This window comes from Arachis ipaensis, chromosome B10, assembly GCF_059453495.1.
Source record: "Arachis ipaensis isolate K30076 ecotype BB chromosome B10, ASM5945349v1, whole genome shotgun sequence".
Taxonomy (NCBI): Eukaryota; Viridiplantae; Streptophyta; class Magnoliopsida; order Fabales; family Fabaceae; genus Arachis; species Arachis ipaensis.
In genome coordinates this window covers 5,366,138-5,390,771 of record NC_142435.1, presented here as the reverse complement: position 1 = coordinate 5,390,771, position 24,634 = coordinate 5,366,138, and the positions used below count along the sequence as shown (strand labels likewise).

The following is a 24,634-nucleotide window of genomic DNA, read 5'->3' as shown; positions in this document are numbered from 1 at the left end:
TTGGTTTGAATACCTATAAAACGAATACGTACACCAAATGGATGATAAGAAATTAGGAATATTTAATTTAAACCCTAGGAATAAATATTTAGAGAAGAGAGAATGAAATGAGAGGTGTAGGTTAATCCAAGTGGATTGAAGGCTTAATCATTGAGAAAACTACTCTGTTATATTATATTATTGTGATCTTGATGAGAACGTCAGCTAGAAAATTTGAAGGATAGATCCTGTTAATTACAAGTTACTATGTATATCTTTCCATCACTTATTATTGGTGAAAATCATTTCTATAACATAACATATATTCAATGTTTATCCATCTATTGTTTTTTTTTCATCAATTGAATTGGACAACCGAATTTTAAGTTGTAATTGATAAGATTTGAACTTGAGATTTTTGAGATGGAAAAAGAGAGATATATTATATAAACTACGGTTCATTGGTTCTATCTATTGTTGTTTAATTAGAAAAATATTCTGCAATGAGGATCATTTTTCTTCAAGTGGAACTTCCGTTACCTTAGAAGGACTTTGAGAGTAATATTCAGCAAAACTCTTTTTTTTAAGCAATTTCTTGTTTTTTTTTTCCTTTATTTTTGTTTTATTTTCTTTTAACCCACTAAAAAAAATTAGGAAAACATTTAGGATTATTGTAGTGATGCAAAATAGAACCCCACCAAAAATAGCAAAGCTGAAGAATTATTGAAGTGTAGTAAATGGATTCAATACTGTCTTTTCTGTCCTTTTTGGTAACTTTAAATTATCGTGGGCTAAATGATCTTTTATATTTTCTCCACAACACCTAAAAAATTGGTGATTCAAAACGAATACTAAAGTAAAAAATGTTCGCATGTTGGCCCAAATAGAAGCCCACTATGAACCCAATTGAAGCCCACCTTGCTCCTCGCGAGTCCTTGTTCGATCCTCTCTCTCAGTCTCACAGCCTCACAGAACTCAGGTCAGTTCCCAAACACTGCCTCCGAGCTCCGCCACGGTGCCGCCGCTTCTCTCCTGCAGCTGTTGTGCTCCGTTCTCGTCCCCCGAAGAAAACCACGATGCTTCAAACACTTCAAAACTCAACTATTTGCCCCTTTCTTTCATCAGCCGAATGTCACACTAGGGCTCAACCTCAATTCTTGCTCAACACTAGTTTCTCCTTCTCAATAACAACACTATCCATCTCACATAACGTTATAACTTTTTCAAAAGTAATTGCATGTCTTTCATGTAGCTTTATTCTGCTCAGAAAAAAAAAATAGTATTCTTACTTCTCTGGTATTCAATTGCAGAGAATTGATGCCTATTGTGTGTTTGATTCCTCACTTGGTCACTCCAACATTTCCCGAAGCAATAGTCTTTCAGAGAAGGAGAAGTAAGTTATTGTTGCACTTATTATTCAATGATATTATAGTTCATGTAATTTATTTTTATGTTTTTAACCATTTACTCATGCTTCATGTTACGATTCACCTGTAATTTAGACAAGGGAAGAAGAAGGAGAAAAAGAGAGTGGCAAAGAAAGAGCACCACTTGTGGAAAAGCAGAGATTCTGCTCAATCTGGCCAGAAGGCATTGAACCTTATTAGAATTGTATGTTTGCTCATACCAATTTTATTATTTTCGGTTTGGAATTTAGTGAGAAAAAATGAACCCTTAAAAAAATATATTTATATATGTCCATTTTTGTGCATTTTGAATCTTGGAAGGTTAGGTATCTCAGCTTCCGAATGAGAAAGAGGCTGTTTATGGGGCTTTAGACAAATGGACTGCTTGGGAGACAGAGTTCCCAGTGATAGCAGCAGCCAAGGCTTTGAAAATATTAAGAAAAAGGAGACAATGGCTTCGTGTAATTCAAGTATGTTATACTAAGCTCTTTATTTACTTCTGCAAATTTTGGGACACTATTTGACAACTAATAATTATGGTTTGTTTGTGAAGTGTTTATTAAATGTTTCCATGACATGGTTCAAAGCTGAAATTGCTTCCTCATGAGATGAAAGATAGTTCATGGGTAATTTGAGTTTTGACCAAAGCCAAAATTGTTTATATCAATCATGGTTTTGAGTTATTATATAAGTGAAGAATGGTCTTTAGCTCAAGAAATGGTCCCTCAGCTGTTCAAGCTGCAGTCTATATAAATTACTCACATAACTGATTTGGATCTTTAGTACTTTAATATATATCAATGTGCTTTTTGTATATTTCTTTTCTTTATTTATTTATTTTTATAATAATGTTTTGATATTCTTGAGAATGCCATCCAGCTTGAGTTTGAGCCTTTACAATGTACAACTGTAATGATATGTTGTTTTGTTAACTTTGTGAGTAATGGAAAAGAATCTTACTGCTTATCAATCCTCAGGTAGCAAAGTGGATGTTAAGCAAAGGTCAAGGGGCAACAATGGGAACATATGACACCCTTCTTCTGGCATTTGATATGGATCAGAGGATAGATGAGGCAGAGTCATTGTGGAATATGATTGTACATGCTCACACACGTTCTGTCTCAAAGAGATTGTTTTCTAGAATGGTCACATTATATGATCATCATCATTTGCCAGAAAAGATGATTGAGGTATATTTTTATTGTACTATCAATCTTACTATACCTTGATGCAAGCTGTTCAGCAATTACAAGGTTAATTCTTCTATGCTTTGACATGGAGCTATCATGTTTGTAAGTTAGATATTTGCAGACATGGAGGAGTTGCAGGTAAAACCTGATGAAGATACGGTCAGACGAGTGGCAAATGCCTTTAGAAAACTTGGCCAAGAAGAAAAGAGTAAATTGGTTACAAAACGATATGGGCTTAAGTGGAAATATATTCACTTTAATGGTGAACGGGTTAAAGTTAGAACAGAAGCTTGGGAAGAAGAAGGTCCATTTAGAAGTTGAAATTGGTGTATTCCAAATTGTTAATGAGGACACCAGTACACCACCATATTCTATTACCTGGGATCTGCTGTTGTTGCCGATTATATTGTTACATTCCTAAAGCTGTTGTATTAGAGGTTCACTAGTTTGGTTTCTTAACATGTTTAGAGCTTAGCAGCTAACCAATCAGGGGAGGAAGTGAGGAACTGAACTACCGTGAGGGATCGGTGCAGTGCTCCCAGATATGAAAATGTTGTATACTTGTATAAATATATATATTATATATTAGTTATGTATTCAATGGAAAGGTAGCTAAAATTTAAGAAATGTATTCATGGAATGTAAATTTTAATATAGCGACAGTTCTCGAAAAAATTTGTTATGTATTGTGGTATCAACAAAAATGTTAGACCCAACCAACTACTGCCTTAAAATGTTACAAGTGGATCGAAATTAATCTCTATATAACATCAACCGTTGAAACTTATTTTTCTTGTTTCCATCCATGTGATCAGGGATGCTTACATAAATATTGTCCTAATATAATGAGATTCAGTAATTGCAAGCAACAGACACTCACATATATGTGGTGATGATTTATAATCATCCTTCACCATCTAGCTATATAAGTATATAACTGAATTTTGCTGAATTGGGATGGTAACTGATGATAATATAAATGTGTGTTGTGGGGATTCAGGATTCTGCTAAATGCCAATGATGCAGGTACTATTACTCTTGTGATTCTGGAATGGCTTGGAACACAAAGGTGATAAAATGATCCAATTATTTATACCATTTTGTCCCAACTAATTTCTACATTTTAAGACTTCAAGGCACTACAAACTTTTGGTATAAAAATAAAATGGTTCAATTATTCATTGGTACTATTTTTCTTTTAACAAAATTGTTAGCATCATTTATATTGTATGTACTTGTGCAGTGTTGCTGCTTAGTGGCAGTGACTCTCCTATAGTTTGTTTCTGTGTACTCTCATTGGGTCAGCATGAAGTTAGAGCATGCTCAAGTTCATCAGAAATTATTGCATATATCCTGGTGGACCTACCACCATGCCTTGTAAGCCTTAAATGTGCATGTTACATGTAATGATTATTATTTCTCTGAAGAGTGAAGATTGTGCATTTCTGTTTTGGTCAAGACACTTGACACATGCTTTCAGGTCCCATGTCATCGACATTATCATTTGGAGTTACACATATCAATCAATGGCGGCATCATCTCATCTTATTCATGTCTTTCATATGTTGAAGTTACTTACATTTCGGTGAGTGTTGATTGAACATCTAAGTTGTTGTTGCTGTATACTCCTTCTGCCATGTTTGTGAGTGCCATAGCTTCTAGTCTTCTAGCCTCAACCCTTTTTTCTTTTTGCTTTTTTGACTGAGGTTGGTGGTCAATTTCCATCTACTCTATTATTATAGTAATTTTAGAGAACTACACTCTGCTTGCCACTTTTTATTTTTGATAGAGTTTAATGGTGTTTTTTCAGATCATAGACTGCTAGAATATTAATTTCAAATGTAAAATAGTTTAATTTGGGATTTGATTTTTGTGAGGTATAGAAGTCAGACTTTCTAATAAATTATAATATTAAAATATATCACTCATTTTACTTCCATACAAACAAAAATAGCCTCTGCTTGCTGCTTAATTTAATATATAGATATGGCAAAATGCCAAAACATTCAAGGTCCAATCGTGGGGGCCACGGTCTTCATCAGATAATGAACAGAGAAAGGCTCAACCATGGTTAACTCTCTGTGATTGCCTCTATGACTTGAAATTCCAAGACCATATGCTATTCACAAAGACATTAAACTTTTTATGGTGTTACTCTTGTATGGACTAAAATATATAGCACCCATAATTTCTGAAATATAAGCCAAAGCGTTACTTTTCCATATTCTTAATTCTTAATATATTATATATCACATGATCATAGCTACAACCATCAACTTGTGCTTCTAGTAGCAGTACCTTATCTGAATCATGCATGCCCCTCCAATAATAAATCAATTGAAATGATTAACAAGAGGCAATAATATTAGGTAAAAGACACTGCAACTTGGCTTCTTACAACATGATTCTGGTTAGTCCAAGCATACCATCCAAAGTAGTATCTATCCGGGCCATACTTGTTTGGAATCTGACCCATCTTTACTGTCACTGTGATGTTGAAGCTAATTTTCTGTCCAACATGATTGAACTCAAGAAAATTTGGAGTTGCTGTGATGGAAAACTCCTCTGGTGACTTAGCACTAAACATGTAATCACTGCTCCTCTTACCAACATTGGCGACTGTCCTCTTAATATTCTTAGTTCCATTGAGTCCGCTGATTTGTATGGATGGATAGCTGAGATCTGTTGGTTCAGGCAATGATGATGAGTTTGGACAGTTATAAGCAACATCAAAGTATTGAGTCACTCCAAAGCTACAAGTATAGACAACGTAGTCCATGTAAGAAGCATCATAAACTAGTCCAGGATCTGCTGCCTTTACAGGGTTGAAGTGTCCAGCATCAATTGCAAATGGGGTTGCAGGATTACCAGTTTCATCAGTTACCATTGGATTAGAAGAAGAATTGATGTAGTGAATGAGTTTCAAGACATTGTGATAGGACACTTGAGTGGAAGGAATGAAGTGAGCGTCACTTGATAGATCATTCCCAAGTTGTTCATTGTTTCCTAGGATGAAACCAACACCACCAGCTCTTTCAACTTCTTAATCCCTTTCTTATTCTTCCTCCTTCCCCTCTCATGCACACAACTATCTTCCCCTTGGCCTTGTTACGATCAAGGCTGTTGTCCAAACAGAACCTGCATATATCATTACACAAAACTAGTATTTACTTTTTTCTACCTTTGTTTGCCATGTCATATACTAATCAATATATACAACAGTAAAATTGAAAACTATGCATACCCAGAATGGCTAGTAGGCATGCCTGGAAATTCAACTTCTCAGTGAGCACCAATGGATAGAAGCTGTTTGGCATGTGCCTTGGAGTAATTGATCTACCCTGATATTGACATAGATATATATAAGCACTGCAATATCTGGTGCATGTGTTGTTACAGGAATATGATTGTGTCAAATGATGAGTACTGTTATTGAAAGTGATTTTTAATATCTTTACTTTGATTGTAAGCATCAAATGATTAACAAGAAAAAAAGATGTATTTGTCAATAACAAAAAGTAGAATGCATTACTTTTATATATTTATATATGTAATTGAGTTTTTCAATTTTCAACTTCAAACCCTTATAGGTACTAATAGTTCCTACTTTGAAGATCCTAGCTAGTTAATTAACAAGAAAAGTGAAGTTAAACTTATTATTACCTCAATAATTGTGCCATCTTGTAGCATAATTGGTGCAACAAATGAACGATCCACAGTACTAGCACCAACGGTGATGATCCATGATGCAATGTCTGACGAAGTTTGAGGCAAAGGACCACCATTCCCAGCACTACAAACGACCACAATGTTCTTCCTTGTCACAGGCTGACTTGTAGTCTTCCTCTTCATTTAGAGGGCCAAATTGATATTCATAACCTTGTACATTACAGGGAGAAAGAAAAATAGCATCATTCAATTTCTGTATCTAAGTTGCACAATTCTAAGAAAATTAGAAAAGTAACGTGTATGAGAAATGATTCTATCATACTAATTCACTCATTATTATGTGCTACTAAATAAGATGTATATATGTGAATGCTGCTGAAATGGTTCTATTATACACGACTTTATATATAAAAAAGAACTCGGTCATAAAATTTTTTAACTGATATATTATTTGTACCACTCATTGGAACATTTTTGAAGAAAGGAATATATATATATATATATATATATATATATATATATACACTGTGCTTGTAACTGTAAAGAAGCGAAGCTTTTGCTTCCTCCTCACTTTCTTTCACCGAAGACAAATAATAAGAACGATGAACATTCTCTATTTCTTCATCATCATAATGCAAACAAAGTTGGTCCTTATTGGTCGCTTTTCGGTGTCGTTATTCTCAAATACTAACCTGATCACACGTGCTTACTAAGAAACTAAACACATTTTTTAAAGAAAATTTTAGTAACGATAATACTAGGAAAAAAAAACAGCCAATTTTATTTAATATTCGTTAATTATTTTTTACCAAATATTTTTTATTTAGAAATTATATTCACGCAATTCAATGTGAAAGTTGTCAAGTTTTTTGTTTTTTTATAGATATTATGGAATTCAGACTTCAGAAGGTGGAGACCGGGGATTTCTGATAAGGTATTAGGACTTAGGGGCTCTATAATGCTTGAAAAAATATATAGTCTAGAATCTAGCTAAAATGCTAAGTAATTCCGTTTCTTAAATTAATTTTTAGGATTAAACGATGCATTAATATGTAGAATAAGCTTTGGAATATAAAAATGGTTGGAGAAGTTCATGTTTGGAAGAGAAGGATTTTCTTTTTCATGGTTTGTTGAGAATAGGAGTGGTAATGAATAAGGTATGATAGAGTTTAAATTCAACTTTAATTTTTTATCTGCAGATCTCAAACAAATACAATATTTAATAATTTAATGAGATTTTACTGTTGTAATTTGGTATTTATATATCACTAAATAAATTTGGTTTTTATATAAACAAAAATGTTAAATATCTAATTGAAGATTTTGGCTTAATGATTAAAGATCTTTTATATAAATAAAAAATTCTTGGTTTGACACTCATTCCTAACACATTTTTTTTATATAATATAACATATATATAAGATACGGGTTAATTGGTAGAATTGAATTTCAATTCGCACTCTATCCAACCCGCTCCACACTCAACTCTACCCGCAACAGGTCAAGTTGACAAGATCTTTTTTAAATTAGGTAATTATGTCTATAAACTAATAGTAAAAGTATAAGTAACATTTTTTATTATGTTGAATAAAGAAGTGATATTTCATTTCTCAGTTTAGAAGCAACGCTAAGGTTATCCAATTAAGACTTTCTTAACGAAAATAATCGTGTCTATCTTTTGTAACGGAACAATGGTAAACTCCTATTTAAATATACCAACTACATACGCAAAATCAATTTCATAGATTACTAACTAAATAAATTTAAGTGTGAAAAAGGAATAAAATTTATGGGGTTTGATTTGTGGATGATAATGGTGATTATCCAGAGTCTCCAATTTGCATAATAGTCATTTAGGCTCTGGCACGGTGGCACCACCAGTTGGCACTCGTGCATTCGTACTTCATTATTGTTCTCATATTATCCATTCATTGATTCCAACCATGAAAGATGAAACTATGCAATTGCTAGTATAATTTTCTATTTAATGTTATTTAATGTTTGGATTATTTTGTTTTACAAACTTATTTCAAATTAGCACTATTTCTATTTGCATTTTGATAAGATTCGGAGGGCTACAAAAAGAAAAGGGGGGGGGGGGGGGGGGGGGGGGAATAGTAAAAGAATTTAATGCAACTCTCTTAGAGGCAGAATTTTCTCCTAGTTTGAGTGTTGAGATTCACCAATCACCACCACAATTAAATTGTGCCTCTAAAATAGTAAAATGGCATAGGCCTCACATATATTCTTTCATCCCATGAATAACATAATGAATTAGTTAGGGTGTCCTTGTCTCGGATTATATAATTTGTTATACTTTGTATTGGATTTGATAAATTCAAATTCTAAATAAAACACAATTTGATATGATATCTAGCAGTTTGAAGTGGGACGGTTAAAAATAATAATAATATTAAAACTATCATACATAAAAAATTTAAAATTATGTTCAAATAACAAGAGATGAAGAACCTTTGATTGTCTTGAATTGGGTAGAGAAGCATAGTGATATTCATTTCATGTTATCATATTCCGTCTACATCAACTTAGTGAAGTTCTATTTTATGTAAAGAAGCTTCTATTCAACAATGTAATCATCTTCTCTTCTCTTGATTTACTTTTGAACTTTGATAGAGTTATGGACCCTTGCAATGCATTACTGATTAAACAATTAATGTATAACGAACAAAAATACTTCTAAAAAAAAGAAAAATACATTATACATAGTAGGAACTCCAAAAATAACACACAAAGGTACAAAAAATAGCCTACTTCTAATTAAAGAGAAAATTTTCAACAAAAACCTATAAATCACACAATAACCAGTCATGATCCTCAAAGTTGAGGACAAAGGTAAATACATATATTCCTATCCCCACATCCAAAAACTCTTAACAAAAATATCTTAAATTTTTTTAATACAAGGGCAAGGTCAAAATTTCAGTGGATTGTATTATGGGAAGGTGAAAAAAGTTGAACAAAAGCATACTCGTCTTTGTAAGGCAAACCTGCTTCGCAAGAAGCTTCACATGCATACACCACAATTGAAGCCCAATCCAAAGAGTCCGCTTCATTGTCTACTCCAAAGTAATATAGCAGCTGTGGTAAAATCTAGTGCCACCAACAATAATAACAGCTTATTAACTAAAAATCTAAAAGTAACATCAACACCAATAGAAAAACCATGAAGAACCCTTCAAGCAAAAACTTCTCGTAACTAACTACCTGAAATTCATGACACCTTGGTCCACCACAATAACTGCATTTAGGGATATCAGCATTGGATGGCCGACCACTCGAAACAGGCCATATTGGCTTCGCATTTGTATCCTTATAGTACCTGTATTTACCATAAGTTTGTATCAGTCGGTTAATGGAAATATATCCTGAAATCAGTTCAATTAGTTGGGTTATTTTGAATTTGTTTATCCATTATGCAAGAAAATCTGGTTTTGGAACATTTTTAGCAAATAAGCTGCCATCATAAGGACGCTGAAAGAAGTTCTTCAACTCAGTTAAGCACTCTAAATAACTCAATAATAATCACCTCAACACTTGTTCGGGGGCCTTGGCAATGCGTTCTTGGAAGTAAACCCAACTCTTTTTGTCATCATCACCCTGTTTGCAAATAATATCGTGAGCAAACTATATGCTTAAACAATAGAATTTGGATCCTCTAAAGTCAGGAAGTTGATAAAGTGGTAAAGTGAAGGATTAATCACCATTGATTTTATAACTTTTATGAAATGTGCGCCCCACTATCTTAATTTAAGAGTGATTAACTTCTCATTTTACTACTTTACCAACTTTCTCACTTTAGAGGATCTTGATCCTAAACGATAAGAAACATGATTTCAGTGATGAAAACAGCTACACGTTGTACCTGAAAACTATCCATAAGTGAATTCATTGTGTCATCAATCTTGTTCTTCGAGATCAAGGAATTAGATAAAGCATTATCCTCAGGAATGTCTGTGTTATATTCACTTTCGTGTTCAATGATGATTTCAAATTCAGGCCACACATTCTTGCTTCCAACTGTATGGTAAGATATCAGATGTAATGAACATTATGCTAGAAAGTATTAAATTTTAGATTAACCTACGTGACTCATGAAATATACAGGTCTTAAACAACTGTGACCTTTATGAGACTCCAATGAAGTGGCTCCACTTTTATTGGATTCGCCAATAGGTGAAGAAGCTTTCATCTGCTGGCAAACAATTTTATGACCTGAGCGCCAACTCATTACCTGCAAATTGAAAATGGAAAGGAATTTTATAGGATGAAATTTGTGAAAAGGAGACTAAACGAGACATTTAATCAATTCAACTACCTGGTGTTTCTCAGAACAATACCGCACTTGTCTGCAACTACTGCAGAGTTTATCTCCTTTCCATGTCCCACACCAATTGCAAAGAGTAGCTAAAAGAAAGAGAGAATCCTATCTTTTAATAAAATATGCTTAATCAATAGAAGTACTAATACAGCAATCTTAATGTAAAAGCAGGCCATAAATTAGTCATATACAAAGAAAAAATAATAGTAGAAATAATGCTGAGTATAAGAACAATAAAGATACGACGTAAGAGCAACTTGTTCGGGGAATCAAATTTTGAGACTGAAATGTAGCAAAAGCATGGTGTCACAAAATAAAAAAGATGAATTGCATTGCATGTACACATGAACTCTATAACTCATGCAATACCTTTAGAATGCTACTCCTCATGATGAAACAGTCACCGGTTAAAAAATTCATAAATCAACAGATACAACTAAGAAAACTAGCAATTGAAGAACAGAACCGAAATCACACACAGACAGAAGCAAAGACCATCTGATAATCATGAATACCCATTTTCCCAAGATACAAAATCACACAAACACTAGTAAAAATGAATCAAATCACAATAGCATATACATTTATATATGTATGATACCCAACAAAAGAGCCAAAAAATAAAATGATGATAAACTAACCTCCAATGCCAGAAGGTTTGTAATTCCCATCATACTTAGGCGGTTCACTTGAGTAAAAAGGATTAAAGCGAGGTAACTGACAACGGAAAACCTTCACACTTCAATAAATCATTACACAATCAGAATTCATTGGCCAAAGGAACCCCAAAGACCATGGAAGAAAACTTTCTTTCTCGTCAGACATTACGAACCTTCTAGATGGCTTCTCCGGGTGGCGTTTCCACTGCTCATGCTGATCCCTGAGAAGACATTTCATGGAACGGCACATGAAAACAAACAGCATCCGATGAAATGCACTTTCCTTCTTAGTAGGTGCATAAACCTATCATTTCAAGAATTCCAGTAATCCCTTAGCTGGGTAGAAGAAAAAGGATATATCCTACTAATTGGTGCAGCTAAAACTTCTCCTAACTTGAAATTTCACTCACATCTTTGAATGAATATCGTGTAAATTACAAACCATGCCATTATTAGGAGAGTATAGGAACAGTGATGGATAGAATGATACCTGAAGCAGGAATTGTAAAGGTTCGCCACAAATGTCACAAATTGATGACCTCCCTGATGGTATATCCACAGGATCAAGCCAAGCCTACACCAATATTCACAGTTCACAAAATGAACACATCACCATCAAAAATTGAAACTTTTCATTTTCTTTATATAACAGCAGGTTTTAGTTTCATTGAATAAGAGGGATGAACACAGAAGCATAGTGGGAGTACCGGTACTCCGCCAGCTTTGCTGGGGAAAAATTGGCGCTCAAGAGACCATTCATTTTTGGGGTTCTCAACGAAACCAAGTGTGACAGCTTCTTCTTCTTCGTCATCGTCGTCATCGTCGTCATCTTCGTATTCCTCAATTCGAAGGGACTTGAGCTTCTCGGCATGGTCTCCAATGGCGTCAACGTCCATAGTAGTCTGCTTGAGAATGAAGGTTCAGGAGTAGGGTTTTACGCAAAGCTCTGAATATGGAACCAGTCAGGTTATCGAATGAATGAACCGGATTCAACCAGATTAAAGTTTGGTTTGGTAAACCACAAGCACCTTATTTTATATTTGGTAAATTAAAAAGCTTAATTACTTGTGTGTGTGACTTTTAAAAGTTATGGTACTTTTGAGTTTTGAAAACATATGAAAAAAACTTGTAAAGTTCTCATCAAAATTAAAAAATCTATTATATCTATTAGGCCATGAATTCCTTACTCCTACATTTTTTTTGTAGGTGTATCGTTAACCATCATAAAAATAATTACAAAATGTACCCCTTTTTTTTTGAAAAATTTATTAAATAGATTTTGATCCCTTAAACTTTTGTTATTTATACTTTTTCTCTTTTTCTTTTAGTTTTAGTTTCTCAGAAGATAAGCATGTCTGTTAGGGTTTATAGATCCAATTTCAATCAACATCATTTTCTCATCTTCTTCCTCTGTTGTATCTCTGGTTCGCCTATCCTTGCTGCCGCAACACCCATCAGACGCCGCCGCTCCCTGCATCCGCCGCCGCGCCCTGCTTCTGCCGCCGCCGCGTAGGACTCTGCCTAAACGCTTGGAGGTTAGTTAATCATTATGCCTTTTCAATTCATCATTTCGTATGTTTTCAATTCATCATTTGGAGAGTTATCGGAGAGGTCGAGAGTGATGAGTGTGGTGAGTTGAGAGACGAGTGGGGTGAGTGTTCCTGTGTAGCCAGCGGGGTCGAGGGTGATTTGGTTGATGCGGGTGTTGTCGGCGGTGCAGGTGAGGCCGCACGTGAAGTGGGTGCGACGAGGGATGGAGCATGGGTCAGTGGTGAAGTTCCAGGATGCTATGCATGACCATAGTGTTATTGAGGGGGGTTTGATTGAGGCCTTGAAAGCCTTTAGTGCTTCAATGTCTGAGGATGAGATGAGACCTTATACGAGGAAACCACACTTACTGTTTGTGTGAATGCACAAGATGATTGTTATGCAAAGATAAATGATGCTTTGCATATTGGAATTTGGAAGAGAGGGTTGGTTATAGAGATTAGTGTGTGGGGAATTGAGGTGCTTTGCATTAGGGTTTTGGCTGCTGGCCGTCAACTTGCAAAGAGTCTGGAGTTACAATCTCTAAATGATTTAGGTTTTTCCAAAAGATATGTAAGATGTTTGCATGTACACTACTTAAATCTACTTAGAGTTTTTTTATAAGTTTATTATTATTATTATCTAATCAAGCTTTCTCATCATTTGCCTCCTGTAATGGGTGACAGATATCTGAGGTTGTCAATTCCATAAAAGATCTGATAGATATCTGTCGGGAGCACAAAAGGTAATAAACAATTTGCATAATTACCTATTTGTGCACATAGGAATACCTAAGGCACTACGGACTTCCCAACCCTCGAAACTCACTATTTCTTGTATACCACATTTTGCATACTTCTCAGAAAATATTATTTCAGAAAGAGCCACTCCCTGTAAAAAGAATAATGTGCTTTATTATTCGAAGTAATGTTATTATTAGCTTTATTTCTATAGTAAGAGAACCTACTATATTTCTAATATGATGCTTGCGTGGTTCATCGTCTTCAATCTTACAGTGAGAGTCTAAATGATAAAGTATTTTGTCAGGAATGCTCATTACCATTAGATACCAGTGATCATTCTCCTTGATTGGGACATATATCTGCATAACAAATAGGATGTAATATGTATAAGTAAAATTTTGAGTACTTTTTATTATAATAAAAATATTCCAATCATTAATGAGAACTTACAAATTGAAGGTCACGGGTTGGTGGCATATAATGTACATATTTTTCCAGTAGGTCATGATCCTCCATATGTAACAACACGTCATCCTAGGAATGTTTGAGCACAATGATTATTTATTTTACTTAGTTAAAATGAGAAAATCAAGATTTTGACTTACGCAAATGATGGTGGAAGGGACCAAACATTTTTTAATTTGGTCATGCTAATATTTGATGTTATCTTCAATGCCATCAGCTTTATGGAAAACATAATGAAACAGGACAATGTCCTGGTCCATTTGCAAAACTTCTAGAAAGACATGGCATATGTGCACAATACACAATGCCATACACACCGCAACAAAATAGTGTGGCAGAAAGGCATAATCGAACGTTAATGGATATGATTAGAAGTATGATGAGCAATTCTTCTTTACCCAAATTCTTGTGGACGTATGCATTAAAGACTGCCATGTATTTGCTAAATAGAATTCCTAGTAAAGCTGTTCCAAAGACTCCTTTTGAGTTATGGACTAATAGAAAACCCAGTTTACGGCATTTACATGTTTGGGGTTGCCCAGCAGAAGCAAGAATATTTAAACCACAAGAAAAGAAATTAGATTCTTGAACAGTGAATGGCTATTTTATTGGCTATCCAGAGGAGTCTAAAGGGTATATTTTTTATTGTCCAAACCATAGTCTAAGAATTGTAGAAACTGGTAATGCAAAATTCTTTGAAAATGATGAAGTTAGTGGGAGTAAAAATCATCAAAATGTAGAAATAAAGGAAATTAAAGTTAATGTTCCTATACATGTTAGTGTTCCTTTATCCACACCTACTCAAAGAGTTGTTCTAACTATTGTTGAACACATTAATAGTGATGAACAAGATTTGAATGATAATGCTCCCAATGAAGAAACTAACTCACAAATATCATAAAGAAATGAGTCTCAAGAAATACCATTGAGGAGATCTCAAAGAGAAAGAAAGTCAGCTATTCCAAGCTATTATGAGACTTATTTACAAGAAGAAGATATTGGAATATCTAAAGATTCAGTTTCATTTACACAAGCCATAAATAGTGATGATTCAGAAAAATGGATTGATGCCATGAAAGAAGAGTTAAAATCCATGAAAGATAACAAAATTTGGGATATTATTGCATTGCCAGAAGGTGCTAAATGTATTGGTTGTAAATGGGTCTTCAAAGTTAAGCGAGACTCCAAAGGCAATGTTGAACGATATAAAGCTAGACTTGTTGCTAAGGGATTTACTCAAAAGAATGGTGTTGATTATAAAGAAACTTTTTCACCTGTTTCTAAGAAAGATTCATTGCGTATCATTATGGCACTTGTGGCTCATTATGACTTGGAGTTACATCAAATGGATGTAAAAACTACCTTTTTGAATGGTAATCTTGATGAAGAAGTTTATATGGATGAACCTGAAGGTTTTCCAACTGAAGAAAAGGGTCGTATGGTGTGTAAATTTAAGAAATCAATATATGGACTAAAACAAGCCTCACGACAATGGTATATTAAGTTTAATAATACCATTCTTTCTTTCGGTTTTGAAGAAAATGTTGTTGATGTATGCATATACCGAAAGGTCTGTGGGAGTAAGTTTATCTTTCTAGTCTTATATGTTGATGATATTTTGCTTGCAACAAATAATTTGGGAATGTTGCGTGAGACTAAAGAATATCTTTCTAGAAACTTTGAAATGAAAGATATGGGAGAGGCATCCTATATGATAGGAATTGCAATTTTTCGTGATAAATCACAAGGATTGTTAGGATTGTCTCATAAGGCCTATATAAATAAAGTTCTAGAGAGGTTCAACATGGAAAAGTGTTCCGCAGGAATTGCACCAATTCAAAAAGGGGACAAATTTAGTCTTATGCAATGCCCAAAAAATGACATAAAACGGAAGCGAATGGAAGGAATTCCATATAGTTCTGTAGTGGGAAGTCTTATGTATGTGCAAACTTGCACAAGACCGAACATTAGCTTTGCAGTAGGAATGCTTGGAAGGTATCAAAGTAATCCTGGAATGGATCATTGGAAAGCTGCAAAGAAGGTTTTAAGATATCTTCAAGGTACAAAGAATTATATGCTCATGTACAAAAGGTCTAGCCAATTAGAAGTAATTGGTTACTCAGATTCAAATTTTGGTGGATGTGCTGACACAAGAAAGTCTACATTTGGCTACTTATTCTTATTTGGAGAAGCTGCCATATCATGGAAAAGTTCCAAGCAAAGCATTGTGGCAACATCTACTATGGAGGCAGAATTTGTAGCATGTTTTGAAGTTACAAATCAAGCTTTATGGCTGCGAAATTTCATTTCAGGACTTGGCATTGTTGACTCAATTGCTAGGCCATTGAAAATTTATTGTGATAATTCTGCAGCAGTATTTTTCTCAAAAAATGATAGATATTCTAAAGGTGTCAAGCATATGGAAATAAAGTACTTTGGCGTTAAGGAGGAAATTCGGAAACAAAGAGTGTCCATAGAACATGTTAGAACAGAACTTATGATTGCTGATCCATTGACTAAAGGATTGCAACCAAAGACATTTAAGGAACATGTACATAGAATGGGTCTTGGTTCTTCTGAATGATGCTAACACTCTAAGCTCACTATGTTTATATATGTGTTTTCTGAACATTGATAGTTTGTTGTTTCTAGTTAAAGTAATATTATTTTATGAGTTATAACATAATGATCTAGAAACTTTATGGGACCGATATAAAATTGTGTTATTTATGTAGCTTGTGTAGTAAGATGCTAGTGGTTGTAGTATATGGAAAGAAATGTGTTTCATATTAAATGCATGACTACCATAACTCACACAAAGTATTTTACCATATTAAAGCAATTATGTAATGTGTGAGAATATGATTACACTTAGGCCAAGTGGGAGAATGTTGGAAGTTTATTGTAATTTAAACTTCTGTTGTGGTCTAATTGTAATTATCTATAAACTATTAATGATTTAATCTCATCTGTTAATTCTAATGTTTGCTGGACGCATTAGATTTAAAGATAATAACACATAAAAGGTGGTCCTCTCTCTGCCTCAATACACACGACGTCTTACAGTTTCCACTCACTGAAAAATATTGAAAAACTGCCATCTTGATGAACGTCTGGAAGAAAGGAAAGAAAGAGAAACCAGTGCTAAAGTTCAACTCTACCGTAATCAGGACTTGTTATGGCAACCAATCCAGGTATGAAAATCACAACTTTTAAGATCCTAATTAATGCTTCCGCTAAAATAAGTTTACATCATATAGTTAACAAAATAAAAAAAATTAATTGAAAAATTAAAGAACTCACTGCGTCAGCATCAGAGAGAAGAAAGAAGGTCCAGAGTCCACGGCGGCAGAAGTGATGCTTGGTAGGACAGAGGTGGCCGACCACAGAAGCTTCGAAGTTCGAACTAACCAGCCGACGACGACGACAGAATCTTCAAATCGTGCTTCCGACAATAGAAGCTTCGAAGTTCAGACGAACAGACGACGCCTAAGCCGATTGAAGCTTCGAACCGCGACGATGGCTACCGCTGGTGGTCATTGTCGGCGTCGATTGGGCTAGGGATGGTGGAGTTTCTTCTGGCTTCTGCAATTCTGCTCGTTGAAGGAAAGGGAAGTTAGGGTTGAGAGAGGGTTGGGAAGTTTGGTGACTTCGTTGGGTTAGGTAGGGGAGGGGCTCTTTCTTTTTTATCAGCGCCAGAAACGACGCCGTTTTGGGGAATGACTTAAAAAACCCTCTCGGTTCGTCCGGTTTGCCGATAACTGCCGGTTCGACCAATTTTTATCGGGTTTTTGCAAGACAATTCTGATGTACAACCGGACCGGCTAAGTAACTGGTTTTCGATTAATCTGGTTGAACCGACCAGTCCGGTCCGACTTTGGAGAATGACAAAAAAACCCTCTTGGTTCGTCCGGTTTGCCGATAACCGCCGATTCGACTAGTTTTTTACCGGTTTTTTACAAGACGATTCTGATATACAATCGGACCGGCTAAGTAACTGGTTTTTGATTAATCCGATTGAACTGACCGATCCGGTCCGATTTTTAAAACCTTGATAATAATAAATATTTGAAATTATTCTTATTAATTATTAACACCAAATTTTATTTATTTTTCTGCACATATTTTCGTCATTATATTGCCATTAAAGTCCTCATGTATTTCTAATTTCTCACCCTAACCTTCATCAATTCTAACATAATCTTCATATATTTTTTATTTTTCACTCTACTCTTCATAAATTTTAAGTTTTCAACACAAATACATCTCTACCACATATTAGGTATGAACTTCTATCTATTTATATTATTTTTTGTTCGTTGTTTTTATATGTTTTTAGTAGATCTATTATGTTTGTTTTTTGGTTCTTTGGAACGTGAGGTGGGAGAGGTGGCTTATAGGAACCCACCATGAAATTTTCATATACTAAAATGAGCATTAGTTAAAATTACAATAACAACGTATATATACATACGTAAATATAGATATATAATAATAAAAGTAAGCCAATATATACAGGTGGATAATGAACATACTAGTATTAATATTGGATTAAGTTTTATTATTAGCTAATGATAACTCTATTTATATTAGTATAAAAAATAAATCGAATAAATATTTAAATTATTAGTCTCTGAAATTTGAGTTAGTATCAAATTAAAGTTTCAATTGATTCAATTAAAACTCCAAATTTTGATTCATGGATTATATTATCAATTCATTGTTTCTCGTGATTTTTTTTGCTAAGTAATATTTATATAGTCTTTTTTATTTTTAAAAGCTATTTTATCAAATATAATTATAGTATTTTTACTTATTAAAAGTCATTTTTTAATTTAATTTTACCAAATTCAAGTAATGTAACTTTTAAAAAATTGTCTTTTAAAAAACAACTTTCATAATTTACTTTTAAAAAATAAAAATTTTATCAAACCAAACCAAAATTTGAATAATAAAATTTTTGAATAAACAATTTTTTTTCTTGGTCTGGGCCTAAAGCCACTTTAAAAAATCGAATTGAAAATACGCGCCCCGGTTTCACAACACACGCTGAAGCCATGCTCTACACTAAGAAGATGAAACGGTTGAAGAGCCATGTTGACCTCCATTGCATGGTATCTAAAACAACTTTCACAGCTCCTGCGGATGCTTTAGAACCTCAATTGCGACCATGGATGATGCTCAGTGATGACTCGCCTGTGCTTCCCCTTTGTGGTAGCTCAGAACGGTTCTCCAGGGCTCATCGCCTTATGTTGTGGAGGTACCCTTTAAATTCAAGGCAGAGAGAACAATTTGGAGAGATCCACATGGAGAATCAGAATAAACAACTTGTAGTTGGCAACTTAGAGTGGGTTTGCAGTTCTCTTTGTTGAAAACCCAAGTAGAATGAAGCCAAGCCCAAAGTCCATTCAACGCTGAAACAAGGCAGGAGGAGACTCACCGGAATAGGACCGTGTAGAGTCTTTTCTGGTCGGGTCTGCTAATATACTTGACCTACGCCCAACAAAAAGAAAAAGGCAGGATTACCTATTTTTTAAACAATATACTTATTATAATATTTATAATTAGTTTTTTAAAAAATAGGATAATTTTATTTTTACTAATTACAAAATTAATTTTAATTTTTTATTTAATTTAATGTAATTTTATTTTTAATATTTAAGATAAATTTCAATTATATTATTATTGTCATTTTTGCTTAATTAGTTATAAACTTAATTTTGAATGAATTTGCTGATTAGAATTTGTTTTAATTAGTTATAAACTTAATTTTGAATGAATTTGGTTCTTGCCAACTTAATTTTACTCTGAAGCTCTACTTCTAAGACAATTGTATTTATAGCTTGTCTTAAAAAATAACATAAAATTATATGACTTTGAGACTATATATATGTATGTATGGAAAACTTTCTAACAATATATATAAAAACTAAATCCCTACATAATATTTTATATCTCCAGTATGCATAAAATATTGACAATTTAGAATTAGATGTATCAGGTAAAGAAAATAAAATAGTAAAAGAAAAGATATGTTCATCAAAAAACATATTTCAATATATGTAAATTTTATTAGAGGGAGATAAGCATTTATATTTATATCTCTTATAATTTTGTTCATAGCCAATAAAAATGCATTGATAGTGTGATCTGTAATTTAAATTATTTTGTTGTATGATCTCAAATTTAAATAACATAAACTACCAAAAATTTTTAAATAATTATAATCTAAAAGTTGATTAAACAAAACTTCAAAAAGGTGACTTGTCATCTAAGATAATTATAGGTAGTCTGTTAATGAGATATGCTGAAGTTAAAATAGTCTTGTCTTAGAGACATCTTAACAGTAAAGAGCATAGACATGGCCATTTCTGTGAGATGACGATGTTTTTTCTTAGCTCGACCATTCTATTTATGAACATATCTGCATGAAAATCTATGCTTAATACCATTTTGTTGCAATAAGAAAGTAAAGGCAATGGACAAGCATTCTTTGCCATTATCAGATTGCAAACCCTTCATAGAATGTCTTGTAAGATTTTTCAATGTATGCTTTATATTCCACAAAAGCATTAAAGACCTGAAATTTATTAACCAATAAAAAAAGTCAGGTATATTTTGAATATGCATCAATAAAAATTACATAGTAACGATAGCCTAAATGAGAAATTATTGAAGATGACTCCCAAACATTAGTGTATCCTAGCTACAGTGGTAATTTGGTATTAGAATCATGAAAAGGTAATTTGTGTATTTGGCACAACACAATTATTACAAATCGAAGGAATGTTGTTCTTATTAGATTCTGAAATAGAAAAGTTACATTTGTTTAGGACAATTTTGACAATTTTTGAACTAGTATGGTCTAAACGTTTATGTCAAGTCTGAAAATTATTAATAGAAATAGAAAGTAAAATTGGATGAGAAGGAACAAATTCAAATCTACGAAAACCTTTGAGCAGGATCTTCCTAGTGAATTTGTATTTCACAAAATAAAAAAAGTCATGACACTCAAAGAATACAACATTATTTACAGCAAATTTAGACGCACTAATTAATTTTTTTTTGTAATTTATGATGTATTTAAATTGTAATTTAAACTAGTGTTTTGTCGTTATATCTTACAAGAAAGAGTGACCAATATGTTTAGGGGAATGCTCCCATAAAGACGGCGTAAAACGTGTTTTTGTAAAGATGTTTATGTGTCGCATTATTATTGGACGTATTAATAAATTGGTTATTTTTTAATTTTTTAACAAATTATACTAAAACCGATTTTTTTAAACAATAACAATAAATCTTTTTTTTTTTAGAAATTTAATTGTATTTTTAAATTTTTAGAGATTTAAATGTTCGCAAAACAAAAAGTTAGGAGTATATTTGTCTTTTTATCAAAAAATTTAAAGATATTCGACTTAGATTGTGTAATTCGATTGGATCAAATCGGGTCTAATAATTATAATGCTGACAATTAGGTTTATTATTGTTACTATAATAAACCGATTTTGTTCCGGTTTATTAAAAAATAAATTATTAACCAGTTATCCAATAATAACATGACACATGTAAACGTCTTTAAAAGAAGACATTTTTAGTGTCTTTATTAAAGTGGCCTCCATATGTTTAATTTGCATACCTGCTCTATTACCTACATGAATTTTCTCAGATCTAGAATATTCTGTGCAAGATACAAGATTATTGGATTGAGAAAGAGTGACATGATGGGATGTTCCGGTGTCAAAAATCCACGAAAGATAAAAAAAAAACAGATGAAAGTATGGCCATGCATGTTGAGGGATTATGAAAAGAGAGTGGTGCTGATAGAAGTGTAGAATTGACTGTAGATATATTTGATGATAATAATGCTCTAGAAAAATATAATAATGAAAAAGGTGAATAACGAGAAGTTTGAGAATGTGGGAGTTGATCTTGATTCAAATGCTAAAAATAGCTCCATACAATGTGTCCTAAACATCCACAATAGACCTGACATTGAGGGCGTGAATTGTCAAAGAAAAATCTGCCTCCGAGTGAAAATCTTCCTCCACATCCACGTCGATCACCAAATCCTCTTCCAGAGTAATTTGTTGAAGGAAATGAAGCTTGTGTCACATGAGCTCGAGTAAGAAAAGTATATGATTACGAAATTTTTTCAACATATTATCAGATGAGAGAATAGAGTTTTCTACTTCATGCAATGAATACAATTTAGGCTTGGTTGAAATAGTAGTAATAAGAGTATGGTAATTTTCATTAAGACCCTTTAAAAAATCTCAATATGTTCATCAGATGAAAGAGGATTTTTCAATGCTGCCAAAGAATTTACAATCTTCTTTATCTTCAAAACATAATCAAATGCAGAATTACCTTTTTTTTTGGGTGAGTTTCAATTGAGATTTCAATTGTTTAATATGATATTTTGTTGGATTTTTTTCTAAAATAAAATAAAAAAATTAATTAATTTCTAAAACAAGATATTTGAATTTTATTTTTCGAAATGCAGCTTTTTTTTTTTTTTTTGTATTAAGGGCAAGTTTGACGCACCCGGCGAACTCTAGGTTGAGTTCGAGAGAGTATATAAACGTGGGGTCAAATTCATTTGTCGCTTTCCTTCCAAATCTCTCCTCCAAAATCACTTTGTTCCTCCTTCACTTGTGATAGTCAAATTCTTCTATACGAGATTTTCTGTCTTTCGATGTCCGTGAGGCTCGTTATCTACGACATCGTTAGTTTCAGGTCAGTAAATAATATGTTAGTTAGAGTTACTGTTTTTAGGTTAGTTAGAGTTATTGTTTACACGTTAGTTAAAATTACTGTTTAGTGGTTGCATGTTAGTTAGAATTACGGATTTACTATTTATATGTTAGTTAGAGTTACTGTTTATGGTTTACAAGTTAGTTAGAGTTACTATCTAAATGTTATTTAGAGTTACTGTGCAGTATTGACATGTTAGTTATAGTATATAACATGTTAGTTAAGTTTTTTATGTTATTATTTTCTAGTACAGTTGCTGTTTATTATTTATAACATGTTGATTAGTATAAGTTATTAGTCAATTTTTAGTTAGTTTAGTCAAAATAGGTAATTTAAGTTGTGAATTAGAAGATAATTAGCGGAATAATTAGTTAGGTTAGGTTAGATTAGAAAGAAACATGATTAATAAAATTTAGGGTTCAGTTAATTATTGATTAGAGTTGTTTAGAGTGTTAGTTGACGGCCTCATGTAGTTGGATTAAATTTTAATTAGTAAGTTTATAAACGGATTAAGAAGTAAGGTAGACAAGTAGGAGGTGTAAGTATGTTTTTTAAGAATTTAGCTAACGTGAAAGGAACTCATTTCAGTATATGTTATTTTATTTTACTAGAGTGTGGTTAGATGGAGCAGCAGTTATTGGGTTACGAAGATATACTTTATAGATTGGATCATGCTGAGCATATTACTGGCAGACTTGATCGAGTGGTACATTTTTATCATTGTTGTTTATTTTGTTGTAATTAATAAAAAGTGAATTTGTTATTTAATGTGTTCACCGTCTTTTTTTTTTATTTGTTGTTTTCGTTTGGTATGCGACTCGAATCTTGCGTACCAGACGGAATTTGATGAGACGGCTGCCAGAGCAGATTTGGCCATATCTCAGACGAGCTGAGTTTGAGTATGTGGCGTATATGGTTGAGTTTGAGTACGATTGGTCATTAGCCTCGGCGTTGATAGAGAGGTGGAGGCCTGAGTCCCACACGTTCATTTACCATGCGGGAAGATGACTATCACAATGCAGGACGTAGCTTATCAGTTGGGGTTCAGGATTGACGGTGATACTGTTAGTGGATGCATGGTGGTTGGGAACAGCACCATCAGGGACGGTCCATTGAGAACTACTGCCAGCAGTTATTAGGTGTTGTTCCTGGCCCTGATGACAGACAGTCACAAACCAAGTGGACTGTGAAGCTCACATGGTTCCACAACACCGTATGCGGAGAGCTAGAGCAGGACGCCACTGAGGAGCGCCTGTTGAGGTACACGAGAGGATATATCATGCAGTTGATCGGGGGTATCCTATTTCCAGATGCATCTGACTCTCGGGTGCACATCCGGTGGCTCCCCCTCCTAGAGGACCTTGACACATGTGGCGGGTTATTATGAGGCTCGGTTGTGCTAGCATGGCTGTATCGTCAGATATGCCGTGCCACAAAATATGGTCAACACAATTTGGGTGGTTGCGTCAGCTTGCTGTTGTCCTGAGTCTATCGCCATATTTCGCTGCTGCGGCCCGATGGATTTGATACTCGTCGATTTTCGCTGGTCGAGATTTGGAAGAAAAGCGACAAATGAGTTTGGTCCCACGTTTATATACTCTGCCGAACTCAACCTAGAATTTGCCAGGAATGCGGCAAACTCTATATAAATTATAGAGTTCGCCGGGAGTGCGGCGAACTCCATAATTTATATAGAGTTCGCCGGGGGTGCAACGAGCTTATCCTTAATACAAAAAAAAAATCGTATTCCGAAAAATAAAGTTTAAATATCTTATTTTTGGAATTAATTATTTTTTATTAAAAAAAATCCTATTTCGTTGATTTGGAGAAATAATTTTCAATCTTGCTTCACACATCATGAGCATATGTACAATCAACCATCTTATTTTTGAAAGACTCATCC

At 33.7% G+C, this 24,634-nt stretch overlaps 3 protein-coding genes and 2 pseudogenes across 3 annotated transcripts; 2 read left to right on the top strand and 3 right to left on the bottom strand.

Annotated features, from left to right (window-relative positions):
- Positions 1 to 875: 875 nt before the first annotated feature.
- LOC107619987 (pentatricopeptide repeat-containing protein At4g18975, chloroplastic) lies at positions 876 to 3,295 on the top strand. The gene is made up of 6 exons (XM_016322212.3): positions 876 to 1,208; positions 1,290 to 1,372; positions 1,482 to 1,590; positions 1,712 to 1,855; positions 2,363 to 2,575; positions 2,687 to 3,295. Exons 1-6 carry the CDS (start codon positions 876 to 878, stop codon positions 2,894 to 2,896), a joined length of 1,092 nt encoding a protein of 363 aa, XP_016177698.1. The 3' UTR covers positions 2,897 to 3,295.
- Positions 3,296 to 4,778: 1,483 nt separating this feature from the next.
- On the bottom strand, positions 4,779 to 5,462 carry LOC148579010 (subtilisin-like protease SBT5.6 pseudogene; annotated as a pseudogene).
- On the bottom strand, positions 4,779 to 6,881 carry LOC148579009 (subtilisin-like protease SBT5.3). Its single transcript, XM_088501949.1, has 3 exons — positions 6,239 to 6,881; positions 5,820 to 5,916; positions 4,779 to 5,713 (listed from the first exon to the last, which is right to left on the bottom strand). Exons 1-3 carry the CDS (start codon positions 6,425 to 6,427, stop codon positions 5,664 to 5,666), a joined length of 336 nt encoding a protein of 111 aa, XP_088358075.1. The 5' UTR covers positions 6,428 to 6,881; the 3' UTR covers positions 4,779 to 5,663.
- A 2,004-nt stretch (positions 6,882 to 8,885) lies between these two features.
- LOC107623450 (uncharacterized) lies at positions 8,886 to 12,251 on the bottom strand. Its single transcript, XM_016325712.3, has 10 exons — positions 11,950 to 12,251; positions 11,733 to 11,816; positions 11,416 to 11,546; positions 11,225 to 11,322; positions 10,581 to 10,669; positions 10,388 to 10,496; positions 10,128 to 10,282; positions 9,792 to 9,862; positions 9,470 to 9,584; positions 8,886 to 9,355 (listed from the first exon to the last, which is right to left on the bottom strand). The coding sequence occupies exons 1-10, from the start codon at positions 12,136 to 12,138 to the stop codon at positions 9,185 to 9,187; spliced, it is 1,212 nt and encodes a 403-aa protein (XP_016181198.1). The 5' UTR covers positions 12,139 to 12,251; the 3' UTR covers positions 8,886 to 9,184.
- Positions 12,252 to 15,781: 3,530 nt separating this feature from the next.
- LOC148579008 (secreted RxLR effector protein 161 pseudogene) lies at positions 15,782 to 16,561 on the top strand (annotated as a pseudogene).
- Positions 16,562 to 24,634: the final 8,073 nt, after the last annotated feature.

Coding starts and splice junctions, on each gene's coding strand:
- LOC148579009 (XM_088501949.1), bottom strand. CDS start 6,427: ATGAAGAGGAAGACTACAAGTCAGCCTGTGACAAGGAAGAACATTGTG. Junction 5,917..6,238: donor AAGATGGCACAATTATTGAG/GTAATAATAAGT, acceptor TGTCAATATCAG/GGTAGATCAATTACTCCAAG. Junction 5,714..5,819: donor ATGCCTACTAGCCATTCTGG/GTATGCATAGTT, acceptor TGATATATGCAG/GTTCTGTTTGGACAACAGCC.
- LOC107619987 (XM_016322212.3), top strand. CDS start 876: ATGAACCCAATTGAAGCCCACCTTGCTCCTCGCGAGTCCTTGTTCGAT. Junction 1,373..1,481: donor AGTCTTTCAGAGAAGGAGAA/GTAAGTTATTGT, acceptor CCTGTAATTTAG/ACAAGGGAAGAAGAAGGAGA. Junction 2,576..2,686: donor TGCCAGAAAAGATGATTGAG/GTATATTTTTAT, acceptor TTTGTAAGTTAG/ATATTTGCAGACATGGAGGA.
- LOC107623450 (XM_016325712.3), bottom strand. CDS start 12,138: ATGGACGTTGACGCCATTGGAGACCATGCCGAGAAGCTCAAGTCCCTT. Junction 10,497..10,580: donor ATTGTTCTGAGAAACACCAG/GTAGTTGAATTG, acceptor TTCAATTTGCAG/GTAATGAGTTGGCGCTCAGG. Junction 9,863..10,127: donor CACTTATGGATAGTTTTCAG/GTACAACGTGTA, acceptor ATTTGCAAACAG/GGTGATGATGACAAAAAGAG.